Genomic DNA, 16,123 nt, shown 5'->3' with positions numbered 1-16,123 from the left:
CACATGATGCGGCTGTATTATTGCAGTTGCGGTGATTGCCGCTACCACATCATACTATAATTACAGTACAACACCGAATCACAATGATATGTCTGCAACACAACTACATTTGGGTCTTATGAAGCCACAACACAACTTCATTACACCGCTTGGATATCAAAAATATTTTTTTACTCACAAAATAATTCGCACCGCACTGACACTATCACAGTAACCATACTTTAAAACACCAGCTCATACATCAGTAAAAGAACAATTATAGCATAAGAAAGACAGAACTTATCAGAAGAATTGTTGGGAAAGTCAAAAGCATATAGGGAGCTTGGAATTTCAGGTTCAAATCTCTTTTCATAGAATAAATATTTGATCCCTCAAGATTCATCATAAAACAGGAATGTATGCAAAGAGTATCAAAAAGTAACAGAATCTGAGGATCAATAGCACACATTGTTTTAAGTACTTCCCAGGCTCCATGCAGCAGAAAATAGAGCATAAACAGTATATGGGATGAAACTTTATCCCTTGACAAAGTATTGGGTATAACAGTATACCAACACACAGAGCACACCAAATTTTGGGTCCCATGTAAATAGTCCATATCTATTTAAAATGGGTTATTTCATTAAGAAAAATGCTAGATTTTCTTTAGTTTGGGGAATGTGAATTCTGCCTCAGGTATTCTTCAAGAATAGTGCTACAATCATTCATGACCTCTCCATTTATAAGATTTTGTTTCCATAGTTTTATCATCAACATTCTCCAGCACCTGCCAAAATAACCAATTATTTGCAGATCTTTTATATAGCCAAAAGGAATGAGTATGATGTATGACATTTTGACCGTCTTCACCAAAAAATAGGACTATAAATGTCATGGTTATGTGTTGTAGATGTAAGATAAAAATTAATAACCATTACAAGATGAGAAAACAACAATGTCAGACATGTTTTAAATTGAGGATTCAGAAGTCTCGAGAACCAGTCTCAATATAGTTTTATATCTTTAGTTTTTGCTATAAATATATCTAAAGTTGGAACACTCCAACATAAGAAATATGACTACTTACAGATTCAATTGAAAGGATTGGACAAGCACATTGGAATGCAACTTTGTGAAAGTTTTACATGCCCAAGGAATGTGACAATCTGACACCACTCTGCCACAAGAGAAAAAACCATTGAAACCATAAATGAGAAGTCAGTATAGAATAACATATACATATCAAAGCTCAAAGGATGCATTCATCATAAAATACTTAAGTACATAGTTGTTAACAATTGCAAAAATATAAAAAGAATAACTCTAAATTATTAGTACTAGGATGATACAAGTAGTGAACATCACTTGAGCCAAATTGATAATAACTTACCTTTGCCTTCTAACAAATGAGGACCACATAAACATGATTTCCTTCCCTTCTTTGGTCACACCCTCACAGTCCTCAACCAACTGTAACCAATAAATATGGGTCAATGAGTGTGTGAATAGTAATTGTAGGTGCAACACATATTTTCATAATGCCAAACCCAAGCCTTAACATAAACTTAAGCTGAAATTCTATACACTGAATCAGGGAGAATTTTAATTTTTCTGTTTGAATAACAAATTAAGCTCTTAAATAAAGTCTAAAGCTTGGTTAAACCAACTCATTAAAGTGTGCATTGTAATGTAAAATACAAGTAACATTTAAGGAAAACAACATATACTGCAATTTTGGCCACATAAACTCTATGTTTGCATATACACAAAATCACAAGTTTAAGAAAATGACTTATATATCAACTGTGCTTGATTTTGTTGATATTTATGGTATGATTTTATACACATCATATATTTGGTTGGATTTAATATACCTCATATTCAGACTTATATGTATTTGTTGGATAAGAAGAGTTACTATTAAAATACTAAAACCATATAAAATCAAAACCAAAGATCACTTATATATTTATACATACCTTTCGATGTTCAATGTCTTTAGTTTCCTCATCAATTTCACCCTCACTGTCATCACCTGATACAACTTCTTCAAGTGACATTGGCTTTAAGAAAAAGGAAGAGACAAATGAGTAACAAATCTATCAGACTTATTTAGCAATGTATAAAGGTAAGGGTTAAACATCTTGAATATTGAATAAAATAAAAAAAGGATACCATAGTATTTTTATAAGGCTAAGAAATATTATTCAAAAGCAGTGATCAAAACCATAAATTAATTGAAATAACAAGCTAAAAATAGTAAACTTAATGCACAAAGCAAAAAAAAAATCTGCAGCCACATCTACTTCAAATAGAAACTTATCTGATTTTATAGAACTTATGGCCTGAAATCACTTCTACTTCAAAAGGGCATCATTTTTAAAAAGGATTGTGTTTGGGTGTGTCTTTGATGCTCATCACTTCATGATTTTTTTCAAGACAATATAATGGTGACATGCAAAATAAATAAAAGTACACAAAAATTAATAAAATGGTAGCCATGCATCACCTGGTATTTGACAGAGTGATAAAATTGTCTCTTGCACAGTCGTGCATTGCTGAAATGTATTGAAAAGAACCATAGTCAAAAGCTATATCCATTAAGTTATTTATAGCAAGAACCAAAATCACAAGTTAAAAAGTGAAACATGACAACTTATTTCCTCATATAAAATCATACTCTGACACCTAAACTAGTATAGGTGTCACATATGAAGAACAATTTTACACTGTATAATTTAGTACTGAAGTGAAAATAAAGCTCCAATATGTGATTGGAAAGCTTGTTAATTGACACACTACAAAGAAACTTTTCCTTCATGGCAATTTTATGCACTACAAGAGTGTTATTACCAATCTCATTTGGTAATCCCCCCTTTTTAGAAAATTGTTGCACTTCAAGAGTAATCCCTTAATTGGTAAATTGCTGCAGTGCATGATTTTCATTGCCATACTTAACTTGAAACTTTTCATTGTTGGGTACATGTTACATTACTTGAATCTCATGACCAGATTCATTTGTTAACTTCCTTTTTTCGACAACATGTTGCCGTGTATGCCTCACACGATCCTATCTAACTTGTAATATCTCTTTGTTGGGTACATGTTCCTCTAGGACTAACTCATTAGCTCTATCTCATTAAAGACATTCAGACTTTGGGTCTATTAGGTTTGCATCATTTTCCAAAGATCGATTGTTTGGTATTCTGAGTTCGCTTGAGTGGTTTGGCACTGCACATAGATATCAGTTGACCATTTTTCTTGATAACAAGAGCATCCACATACCAATTATCCAATTGCTTATATGAGTCCCATACTAATGCTAAACCTTATCTCCCTAACTACCAAACATCAATTAAATGGGTTCCACAACTTACCTCATTTTTATATTTTGCACATTTCTCTCTCTATTGTTTATCCTTGACTATTCAAGACATGGTCCTTAATAAGAACCGGAACTAGCTTTGTTGCATCCTTGGTTTGATGCAGTACCATGGTTCTTAAGCGAGAATCAATTTAGAAACTACCAATGTACAAGTTCTAGCATGCATCTATATCAAAGTATATGGGGTGGAGAAAATTTCAAAACAATGTGAAAAGTAAAATAGCTTACCGTAACATGAAAATTTGTCTTGGACTAAGATCACCAACAATCTGCATGGAAATTAATTAATAAGTTTCCAGAGTAAACAATTTACAAATGCATTCATGCTAAAACTTATTACAAGATTGTCATGCTTCTTCCATGTTTCTTAGGCACCACAAGAATAGCTAATACCATTCAATTGAACCAATCATTCCAAAATGATTAATATATTAAGTAACAGAGCAACAATTCATATTTATTGAACTTTCTTCCCTTACACAAAACAACTTATATTTCAAATTAAGCAAAGGTAAACAATGTTGTAGCTGCAAGGACCCATCTCTTAATAATCTTTAGTCTTAGTTAAAAACTACCTTTTACTAAAATTAAACATTAAATTTGTGGCTTTATCCACAAGATTAATACTTAGTGAGATCTGATACAATAATTATATACGATTTTACCTTCAGAAGAGAGAAACAATTTTTGGGACCAGAAGTAATAACCTATAAATGAAAAGTTAAGTTAAACATTAGTTGTACTTAAACCAAATAATATATCAATAACATCTAAAATACACATCATTTGATATCAAGGTGATTTTTCTAAGGTATTTTTGAAATACTTGTATATAATATATGAAGTAAAGATACAGATAAATATATGCAATTGAAAGATTAAGATGAACATTTCCAATTATTCAAAGAGGCGTCAGTAAACAAAAATTTAAAACCAACTTGATCCTAAGAAGTACTAATATATTTACAAAATTAAAAAAAAAGAATTGAGAGAAAACTGTTCTGACCTCCAATACTTCAGGTTTGATAGACACATTTATAACTTGATCACCCTGCAAATATTAATATTTGAAACTAATAGTTCATTGCTGCATAATAATTAGAAAGCTTGAAGAGTTATGAAGATTACTGACCCAAAAATCAAAGTCGAAAAAGTCATGTGATGATTCCAGGTGATATCTTATACCCTAAAAAAGCATATAACAAAAGCATTAGAAATATGTTTATGTTGAATATCTATATCTTTAAATTAGCATTCAAAAGTAGAGTAAACCTTATAACTGCCACATCTTGCTGAACATATTGCACATGTAAAATCATTGGTGGCTGCAATGAAAGCTTTCAGTTAGTTACTAATTGTCAAGAAACATTGGCATTAACAATAAGGTAAATAGATAACAATCTAAAAGCCTAAGCATCTATATTAGAAGCAACTAATGGCTTTTAACATCTCTAATAATGCTGCACAGAAAAAGCTTCAAGAATAAGGCATCTGATCTTTCATCTTAATCTTGATATTTCTTTTACTATAGCTCGACATTCATGTACTTTCGCCCAATTAGATAATTAGATTGTTGCTTAAGTTTCTTGAGAGATAGCTCATGACATAGTACTAGAGTCTTTATGACCAAGCAGTCACGAGTTCGTTCTTTGCTTCTCATTTATCAGACAAAAAAGGTTGAATTTTAGTACAACGTAGGTCTGCCGTGTAATTTTCTCTAACACAAAATTCGGTAGCAAATCTCTGAATGTTAGGGATACAAAACACTTTTATTTACGCACAAATTGTGACTATGAAAAGAAAACCATAATTTATTCTGAGAGCACTAAAGACATATGCTGTCTTAATTACATGATAATTCATTTTTTCAGCAATAACCAATGCATATCACAACTCAAAAGTTACATCAGAAGAAGTTAAACAGAAACATCTTTAACGATGACATGAGGCAAATGTTTTACATCTAATAATATATAAAAACTCCTATCAGCATCTAATTTGTTCGGAAAATACATTCATTACTCCATGAAGAAAAAAAACCAAACAAGATAAGAGAGCAGCATTTACATTACCTTCTGATTTAAGCAGCTTATTATCATGATAACTGCAATATTTTTATAAAACACAAACAATTAAAACAGAAGATCAGAACACAAGATGTACATTATTTCTTATAATTGCAACAAACATGAAAAACAACCAAAAGAGAATTAGAAAACACTAGAACAAAAAAAAACTCCCTGAACCATTTAAGGGTATCCTGTTACAAAGAAGTTAAAATGTAATACCTGTAATTAAAAAAGACACTTCGTTCTCTCAACCTGAACCATACAAACAGCTAGAAGTTAAAATATATATACCATAATCTATTGCATAAAAGTGACATGAAAGTTCAATTCCGAAAAGAAGAAATCATCATGGTTGCATATGAACATGAACTTTACATATACAAGCAACATGGTTGCATAAGTATGGTGAATTCATGATATTGAGAAAAGTGAAATTTACCTCATGATACTAACTAAATCTGGTGACAGTATATCACGGCTTGAATATGTGAGGTAGTGAGGTCTGTCTTTAGCCCCATACTCTTCAGCATACACTTGCATTGGCAGTTTCTTTATTGCAGTCTTTGGAAACCAGCAGAGTACAAAATAAAAAAGAAGCAGTTAACACAAGTTCAAAGAACTAAGTCTTAGCTTAATGAGATTCACATCAGTTTCAATGATAACTTCAAGCTTGTTACGCTTCGCTCCACTCACTCTAGCAGCAATGGCCCCATCGGCCTTAGGCCTCGTGTTGCGTATTGGGTTGGGGGTGCAGGACTTTGCACCCGCGATACGGTTCAGGGTTATTTTGTTGCAACAGCACTTGGCTATATATATGTGAGGCAAAATCTCTATACTCCAAGTTAGTATCTGATCTCGAGTTTTCTTGTTTCAAATAAGTCTTTTAAGTTTTTTGACGTCTAAAAGTTAAATCAGTTTCGTCAACTTTATTAATTTTAGGTGTAGCCTTCACCGGACATTGTTGGAGGTTTGTTACTTGGAACAGAAAAAAATTAAGGATCTATATACTAACCTCAAGGACAACAAGAGTATGAGTTTTGTGAATATGTAATCTGTAAACTTAATTGGGATATCTCTAATAATAGACTGGTTGTATCGTCTAACGCTCTTGAGGACGTGGATGCAATTGTTCGAACATCGTTAACAGTCCTCTTTGTATTCTTAGATGTACTTTATTTTGGTTTTATATATTTGATTATTGCTTGTTCCAGACACATAGGAACCTAGCTAGAACTAACCTCATTGTCAGGATGATAAGGATCTTCAATTGAGAGCCTCCATTCTCTGTCTTCACGCTGTAAAATAAGAAATATGCAAAGTAGTACACACATCGTAATCCAGAAGAATAGAAGAAAGGGTTTGAAAATGGTTTGAGGAAAAAAAAGTAAACCACAGTAAATTGATGCAAACTTCTCTAAATTATTCTAGCAATGCCTTAGAATAATTAAGATAACTACTATCTAAATGATGCAAAATAAACAAATAACAAGATAAAAAGTTCTTTATATATTAGTCTATACAACACAAAAATAATAGGGAACACATCTGTTGTCCTACGAATTGTACCACTCCGACCACTATAGGTGTATGAGTTGTTTTCCTGACCAATCATAGATCATGCATGATACATGAACAAAAGATATGCTCCTCCCGAAACAATAAATAGAAATATCCCAAGTAGAAAAGTAACAACCAATACCCTTGGAATAGACTAACTATCCTTTAACTTGGCACATAAGAAAGCATAATAAAAACAATTTTAGTCATAAGCTTTTTATACCTTAATATAATACGGAGCTAAATCAATTGTCAATTCTGTCTCTCCCATTTGGCTAGAAACAAAACTTGGATCAATATCCCATGTATAATAAAGATACTGCAAAGATACTCTCCCACATAAGCAGAAATCTCTGGGTATTGCTGTCAACACAGAATGAAATGAGAAAGAAGATGAATTCTTCAGTCTAAACAAATTCAACTTAGCAAGGAAAAAATATTAACCCATCAATCTAAACATCCGAAATATATATTTCTTGGAAAAGAATAAGAGCATATCTGATGTCTCATAGAGTGTATCATTTTATGTTTCATCAGTTGTGGTTGGTCTAACAAACATTTAATTATTGAACTTTTAACTTGAATATATTTTTTCAACGAATCACATCAAGTGCCAACTGAGTAACACACTTTTCGACAGGTCATGATGATTACATACCTCATTCACAACAAGTGGCCATGTCAAAACACAATGTAACTAAGGTTTTAAAACTATGATTACAATTAAGCGGAATGCAACATACTCCATCTAGAAGGGAACTAGTTAACTTCGCTCTTCCACAATTATTTGATTAATTATTTTAGGCTTTACCAGTTTTTGATTTATTATGGAGGATTTTGTTTTTGATCTTATTTGCTACATTGTAGGTTCCTCATGATGGGGAATTACACAAGTGAGGTTGTGCTGGCCACCACGGTCTTGTACTGGGGCATGGGCTGCCTCACGACCATGCATCCTACATTTTCTAAGAAGAATTAACGATCTACGACTATGTCGTGTCCCACAAATGTAGATCACTATCCTTCTGCATAATATAAGATTCTGGTTTATGGGGTTAGGTTGATGTAAATAGGTTAAGACATTAGGCTATATGTTGTTTCTAAATGTCTTAACAAATTCCTTTGTGTTTTGTCTCTTTTCTCTCTCTACTCGTTGCAATTTGATCGCTTACGTGTTACAACAATTGGTAGGTGAGAGAGATTAATAGAAGTGATAATTTTAGATTATGGCAAAGAGGGTAAAGTATGATGTTATGTCAACAAGGTCTAATGAAAATGCTGCTTTATGATGTATGAATTATTAATTGGACTGGGAAGAGTTAAAAGGGAATGCTATATGAAACATATTTTGTCTAATAGATTTGATGTCTCTAATAAATGTAAGAGAGATATTAGAGGACAAGACAATAATTCTATTGTATTTTTTGACTAATTCCTACAAATATTTAGTGACAACCTTGACATATGGAAAAGTCTCAATCAAATTAGATGGGATCATGACTTCACTTTTGTCCCATTGTCAGGAAAGATAAAATGTAGGGGAAGCTTTTTAAGACGATAATCTCTATATAAAAGGTAGAGAGGTCTTGCCAAATGAAAACGACCAAAATTGTAGAGGCATAACACGGGTATAATGCTTTAAGTGCAAATGCAATAGTAACAAGCCAAAGGAGAAAGATGAAACATCTACTTCAACAAATATTGCACATAAAAGTAATTTTGAATACAATAGTGATGGTGATGGTCTATCTACATCATCATATCAAAGTAGGATGAGTGAAGACATTACAAACTAAAGGATTCGATTCTAAAGCTGGAGGGCATATATTTTTGAAGTATGCAAAGATGCAATAACCAAGGCAAGAGGATTGCATGAAACACTTCCAAGCTTTTATGGAGTACAATTGTGGGTACAATTGTAATTAGGAAGTATGAACAAGGAATCAGGTAAATTACAATAATTTAGATATATATTGAAATGGTAGTAGGCATGGATAAGAGAGATTCTTGATGAACAAGAAAGAATGAGAAAATATAATTGAATTGAATTAAATTGCAAAATTACATTGAATCATCTATATAAAAGGAAGAAAACATTAACTACCCTAACCAAATTAACTAACCGACTAACAAAAGCTCAACTATTTTAACATTCCCCCGCAAGCTGGAATGTATCAAGCATTCCAAGCTTGAAATAATTGTGTTGAATACGATGATATACTCTAATACCTCCTCTTGCTGGTGAGCGAATCTTCGTCTCCCAGTCTTGAAATCTGAACGTGAAGCAATACTGACGCTTAACCACCATTTGGGATAAGTAATTTCATCCAACGCTTAACCATCTTTTTGACAGAAGCAAACCAATCATAAAAGATGAAAGAAAGAAATGAGATGGACCTTAATCTTGATCCTTATATGTTGTTTCAATGAGGAAAAATTGCACACTAATGTTGTGTGTTTAATGAGAAAGGGGATAAAGAAACTAGAGTAATGAAGAAAAGAAATAATTGGGGGTAGTTGATGAAAAATAAGAAGAAAAGGATGTGAAGTGACCAATAATCTCAAGAACTCTGAAAGATCTCAAAGAGGAACTTGCATATTGCTTGATAATATTCATATACCATCATTACCTGTTTGATAAACATAATTGAATGAAACTTTTCTCACCCTTCTTTGCTTCTGAGTGTTGTTACTTGTTACAGAATTGAAAACAAGAAGATGGTAGAAACTTTTGAGAAGAAGATATGCACTAATCTTTTATCACTTTGCAAGAAATGAAATGAACATGCCTATTTAATTAGTAAACAACACAAATGTCCATACAAAGTTATTGGCATGAATTTTCTTGGGAATCTTGAAATGAAAGAACGTTTGATATAGAAATAATGGCATGCCCCAACCAGTGACTCTAGATGATCAAAGAAAATGGTGATGAGACTGTTGTAATTCTGGTAGACACTCTCCATTCTTGCTCTTTGTAGTAAGCGGAGATGGAAGTTCTTCATAGAAACATAAACGCGGAAGCTAACAAAAGATTAATTACGCTCTTCTTATCTATATATATCCACTAATGAATTGTCTAAATTTAATCTCAAATCAAAGTTGTTTATCTTCCTAGGTTGTATCATATGTGTGAAGGGGTTTAAGTTTTGGTATTATGTTATCAAAAATATATTATTGTTGAGATATAATGTTTGATGAAAATTTGATGCTCAAACAGTCTTTGATGATAGAGGTGCCTAAGCCATTTGGAAATATTTTAGGATCCAGGGAGAATTCAAAGGAAATAGATAGGACCAAACATATTGATGTGTGTTTTAGAAGATCATGGAGTTGTTCAACTTATACCAAAGCTAGACTTTAGAGCAACCTCAACCCAACCATATATGTTGAAAGATTATTAATATTCATTAAGGTAAAGATTGTTGTACAAATGACACATATAGCATCATGGAAGTAATGCACGAGCAGACCATGTAGTGATAAACGACTGTGCATCGGACACTCCTCGTGATATAAAATTAGAGAGACTAACACAAACACGATGTGTTAGGCACCATGACCGTGTATTGAGGTGTGGGTTGACCCACATACATGCATCTTACATTTGCTTAGAGGAATTAGTGATTCATGGCCAAGTCTTGTTGTGGCCCAGGACCAGGATCACCTATCCCACAATTTTCTCGTCTCCTTGTCCCGGACCAATCAAACATCACAAAATAATATTAAAATATTAATTTTTGTTTTTATAATTTTTCTTTTTAAATGAATGAAACTCTATGATTGACTTGGTACACCAAGTGAGACATGAATGAAGACATGTGATCCCCATCCATGCCCCATAAACACTTATCCAAACCCTTATGCATAATATTTATCCTAATATATGGGTTTAGATTTATGTAAAGGGTTTAGGTATTGGACTATATATATTATTTCTAAAAGACCTATTTTATAACACATTGGTAATCCTATTCTCTAATAATATAGTGGTAGTCATCAATGCTTTTTAGACGTGATTACAATTGGTAAATTCCCTTGTATTTTATCTCTATTTGTTTACTATTAGCTTGCTCTTGCTCCCAACATTTTTTCACTAAAAAGAAAAGTATATAAAGTTAATAACATATAAAAGTGGCTGAATTAAAGCATATCTCACCTTCATCAGAAGGCACCAGGTCTGTCTTGGCTTCACGAGATGAAATTCTATCTTTAACTGCAAGCAGATAGTTAAAATTAACAAGATGTTTAGTAAAACTTGAAATATTTCTTTTAATCTACGTTGTATTGTATAAGCATATCCATACCAGTGGTGAAAACCAAGATATAAAGTGAGCCAGATTGTGCCTCCTCAGCAAACTTATAAACTTCAGGAAGCTGATACTTTGCATTGACAATGTCCCCATCAATCTCAGGAGAACTTTGAAACTTGAACATCCTACTAACTTGATAATCAGCAGGAGAAAACTGTTTCTGTTTTCATTAGGTTAAAACAAAAAGTATTTTAATTTGTAGCAAATAAATTTATTAGAAAGAAGTCCATAAATTTGTTAGAAAGAAGTTGGGTTCGTTTGTCAGTTGAGTTGTGGAGTGAAAGGAGGGGAAGGCTCGAGTGTCATGAAAGATACTTGTGAGATGACTCTGAAACCTTCATTTACCATTCATTCCCCTTCAAAATTCAACTCGTAATCGAACTCGCAGAAACTTGTCACCATAAGGTAAGGTGTATCAGTTATTAAAGGTTAAGAGGTGCTGTTCTTACCTCTTTTTTGTTGTTCAATTGCAACTGTCTTCCCAGACAGATATACAAAGGTGCCACATTCTCAGTTCCGTTAATTCTCAATGACAGAGAAACTTTCATCTTGATCCTAAATATTCAAATGATATAATCATATTAGCATCTCAAAATAAATGTTTAAACTGAAGTTCAAATCAGCAAAACTGAAGCAACAGTATAATGAAAATAATGACAAAAATGAAATCACTGAGGAAAATATATCAACACATGAATAAAGGTATAAGGAAAAGGGATGACAAGGTTCACATAATAGAAACCTAATTTATCTTTAAAAGTTATCTTATGCTTACAAGACTGGAAGTTAATTACTCTAGGATGAGGTAGGTCATGCATTAAACATTAGGTTTTTTTGTTGGTATAACTAATGATATTATCTCACTGTATGACTAAGGATTAAACTCATTTTATGGTATGTGATTGTCTCTCTCAACAAGTGACACTTCCAAAGATCGTACATTTGATATTTTGATCTATTTGGGAATCTAGTGAAGTCTTACACTACTTGACCAATGCCTTATTAGTGCCATAGACATTAGGTGTGCCCAAGAACTTGAGACATTAGTTGTACAGTAGAACTTGAGACATTGCTATCGAACCTAACTTGTATAGATTGTATGTACTATAAGATGATTCTGTATTGACATTGACTTGTAGTTGAATGGTGATCATGGACTCACAAAACATGGGTGTTAATTGAATCTACTTTAGTGCTTTAGTTCCATGCCAAGGACTACACAACTAATTCAGAGACTCAGAAACATGATGAGAATGACCACATTCCTTAACCAAAAGTAATCCTAAGTTGTGTATGGACCACAAAAGTCTAAATCTCAAATTACAAAACTAGCAACTTATACATTCATAAAACTGAGTCCATATATGTTGTTAGTGTTGGAAAGTAAGTTTCATTATCAATTAATTTTGAAATGAAATCTTATGGTATTACAGCCGGAGCTTAACTCCTCTTTGGTTGCTATGATCCAGAAGTTGCTCTTTAGTCATGTTTTAAAGGTAACCCTTGCCTTATCTGACGGATTAACAAGTCTCACATTACTTGTCTCATTTTCTTAGGCATGGTTTAAACACCTACTGCACTACTCATCTCATTGCCAATTGGTTTAGTAAATCAAGGTTTCTATGATTATATCAAATACACACATGTGGTTTGTTACCCTAATATATGGTATTAAATATACATGATGTTCTAAAACCAATATAACATATACATCCCCTTGGCATGTGACATATAATTGACAATATGACATAATCTATCAAAGAAAAGATAATACATAGGAGAAAGAAGACATGAAATAATATATTTTACCTCTTGTTCCTAGCCTTTATGCGGTAGTTCAAACATCTGTTCAGGAATATTGGCTGCAACACAAGAGACATGTACTCTATTGGTTATATGATAACATTGAGAAATATTTGATTATTAATGGACCATAAATCAGGAGGAAAAAGAGGCAATAAGAATTAAGAAGGAACTATGGAAGATAAGTAAATAAAAATTATAGTATAGAAAACCTCCTAAAACAACTGAGAGAAAAAAAAGGGAACATTTAAGAAAAACATAATGTCACTAACAATTAAATAAGCTTCATGCCCCATGCAACATAACATAGAAAAATCAGAAAACATGATTTAGCTAATAAAATAAAGAGTACGTTTTCTTTAGCACGAAGCATAAGTAAGTTGTATAATTCAGTAGGCTGGCAATAATGTTCGAAGCTGTCTTCTACATCATCACGATTTCTCTTTGTGCTTCTCAATTTTCTGCAGGGTCAAACAAATATATATAAGCAATTTTTCTGTTACAACCCTTTAGAAAATAAAGTTACAGTTGTTTCCCTTTTTGGGAAACTATGAAGACAAAGTTTGAGAATGACACATCTGGTGTAAAAGAGAACATACGATGGTTCACCAACTTCAAATTGAGCTCCTTTCATTCTGGTTCAATTGTGAAGTTTTCTCAGGCAATGAATCTACAATTGAAAATTATGTAATAAGTTATCAATATTCAATAACATATGTTGGAAGTATTGTAGTTCTGACAAGAGGAATCATTGAACATCAAACAAATAATACATATGACTTCAAAGGTTATGGAAAACAGCCAAGTTTACTACCATTCCGTAAGAGTTCAAGTAAAGGAAAGAAAGAGTCCATGTTTGTGAAGCTGATGCAGTGTTGCATATACCTCTGTGGATGTTAACACATAAATGGAAAGTTGTTGCATCACCCTTATTAAGTTCCTTATCCAAAAAGTAACCAAAAGTTTCAAAGAAACCCTAAATTCTCTCTCTCTCTATCTCTTTATATATATATATATATATATATATATATATCAAAATGCGGCTGCAATATTACGGTTGTAGTGACTGCCGCGATCGCATCATACAACAATTATAACAATTATAGTGTAACACCGAATCACAATGAGCTGTAACACAATCGCATCAGACCATATTTGGATCAAATAAGGCCGCAAGACAATTGTATCGATCTAAAAATATTTTTTTACTTACAAAATAATTCACACAACAATGGCTGCAATCCACATCGCAATAGCCGTAATGACCACAATCATAGTAACCATAACTAGAATTTAAAACACTGATATATATATATATATATATATCCCTTTGCAAGTCAAAGCTCAGTCTTCTATTTCTTTGTACTGTTATGGAGATTAAAATACTCATTGTGCATGAAGAATGTTGCTGCAGAGGGGTTTAGGAAAGAAAGAATATCAACAGTAACAAAAACAACCAAAGCATACTCTACTAGATATTAGATATTATGGAAGGTGTTGTGAATATTTTCTATCACAACAAAGTGTCCAAGTGATAGGACTAAAATCAATGTTAACAGAAATAAATATCTTAGAACCTGTGCAAAAATGAATAAATAATATAGTGATGAGGACCTAAAATAAAATAAAAACATTTAAATTTATTAATGTTAAAAAAGATTAACAATGATATTTTGAAATTATAATACACTAATAAAATATTACCAACGAATGTGCAATTTTTACAATGTGTATAAATTGGTTAAGGCACTCAAATGTACTCAGTACAAAATCCTGGAATTGTAACCAAGTAGTGAAATTATTTGGGCCAATGTAACCCAATTACTATGAATAAAGAGAATAAATATGACGTGAAGACTTGCTGAGTACAAAAAGCAATTGCTTACAAGACAACAATAAATGAAAAACAATCAACTCCAATTCAAATCAAACATTATTAACAATTGAAAAACAAATGAATAGAATTAAAAAAGAAAATAATGTTGAAATATAAGGTTTAATTTGGGCCAATGTAACCCAATTATTATGAATAAAGAGAATAGATATGACGTGAAGACATACTGAGTACAAAAAGCAATTGCTTACAAGACAACAACAAATGAAAAACAATCAACCCCAATTCATATCAAACATTATTAACAATTGAAAAACAAATGAATAGAATTAAAAAAGAAAATAATGTTGAAATATAAGGTTTAATTTGGGCCAATGTAACCCAATTATTATGAATAAAGAGAATAGATATGACGTGAAGACATATGACTTGAAGGCATGTTGAGTACAAAAACTAATTGCTTACAAGACAACAACAAATGAAAAACAATCAACCCCAATTCAAATCAAACATTATTAACAATTGAAAAACAAATGAATAGAATTAAAAAAGAAAATAATGTTGAAATATAAGGTTTAATTCAAGAGATCAAACTTTATTTTCATTTGTTGTCCAATATTTAATCTTCCTTAACCCTCAATTTAACCTTTCAATCTAGATCATAGATCTATTTTATAAAATGAATATTAGAATGACTATTTAAAAGTACAATCGGATCAAAGAATAGAAATTTATAAGGATCAGAAGCTTGAAACTTGATTTCATGTTTTTTCCCTGTCTAACAGAAATATGAAATCCCTATATATGAATGAACCTATAAACACACAAAAATCAAACTACAATATGTTATCAGCACATTAAGAATTACCTTATATGAGTTGATCTTCGATAATTTTTGCAATATCTAAGAATAGATTTGAAGAATTCTTATATCGCTTTCAGCATCTAGGGTTTGCAAGCGAGAAAGGGATGAATCTGGATTCAGAGCACTCGGCATATAAAACTCGGCTTTTATACAATTAAGGTGATTGAGAATTTATTTTATAATAAAATTTGGATCAGAAGCAACAAATCATAGAGAGACAAATGTCACAGTATGCATTTTAAATACAGAATTAGATGTATCCATAACTTTAATGAGAGAACAATATATACTCTCAACAATATAAGAGTTAATTATATT

The 16,123-nt window shown here is 32.0% G+C and overlaps 1 protein-coding gene across 1 annotated transcript; it reads right to left on the bottom strand.

The window, feature by feature from the left end:
- On the bottom strand, nt 327–15,921 carry LOC109344690 (polycomb group protein EMBRYONIC FLOWER 2-like). Its single transcript, XM_019583442.1, has 22 exons — nt 15,809–15,921; nt 13,706–13,776; nt 13,459–13,567; nt 13,113–13,165; nt 11,753–11,858; nt 11,298–11,463; nt 11,150–11,206; nt 7,214–7,353; nt 6,672–6,728; nt 5,873–5,994; nt 5,653–5,685; nt 5,437–5,468; nt 4,637–4,689; nt 4,497–4,550; nt 4,371–4,415; nt 4,030–4,071; nt 3,593–3,633; nt 2,489–2,537; nt 1,959–2,042; nt 1,370–1,449; nt 1,067–1,156; nt 327–766 (listed from the first exon to the last, which is right to left on the bottom strand). Exons 2-22 carry the CDS (start codon nt 13,738–13,740, stop codon nt 646–648), a joined length of 1,569 nt encoding a protein of 522 aa, XP_019438987.1. The 5' UTR covers nt 13,741–13,776; nt 15,809–15,921; the 3' UTR covers nt 327–645.

Source organism: Lupinus angustifolius, chromosome LG04 (assembly GCF_001865875.1).
Source record: "Lupinus angustifolius cultivar Tanjil chromosome LG04, LupAngTanjil_v1.0, whole genome shotgun sequence".
Lineage (NCBI taxonomy): Eukaryota > Viridiplantae > Streptophyta > Magnoliopsida > Fabales > Fabaceae > Lupinus > Lupinus angustifolius.
The sequence above is the reverse complement of the archived record's forward strand: the minus strand, read 5'-3'. Positions and strand labels throughout refer to the sequence as shown.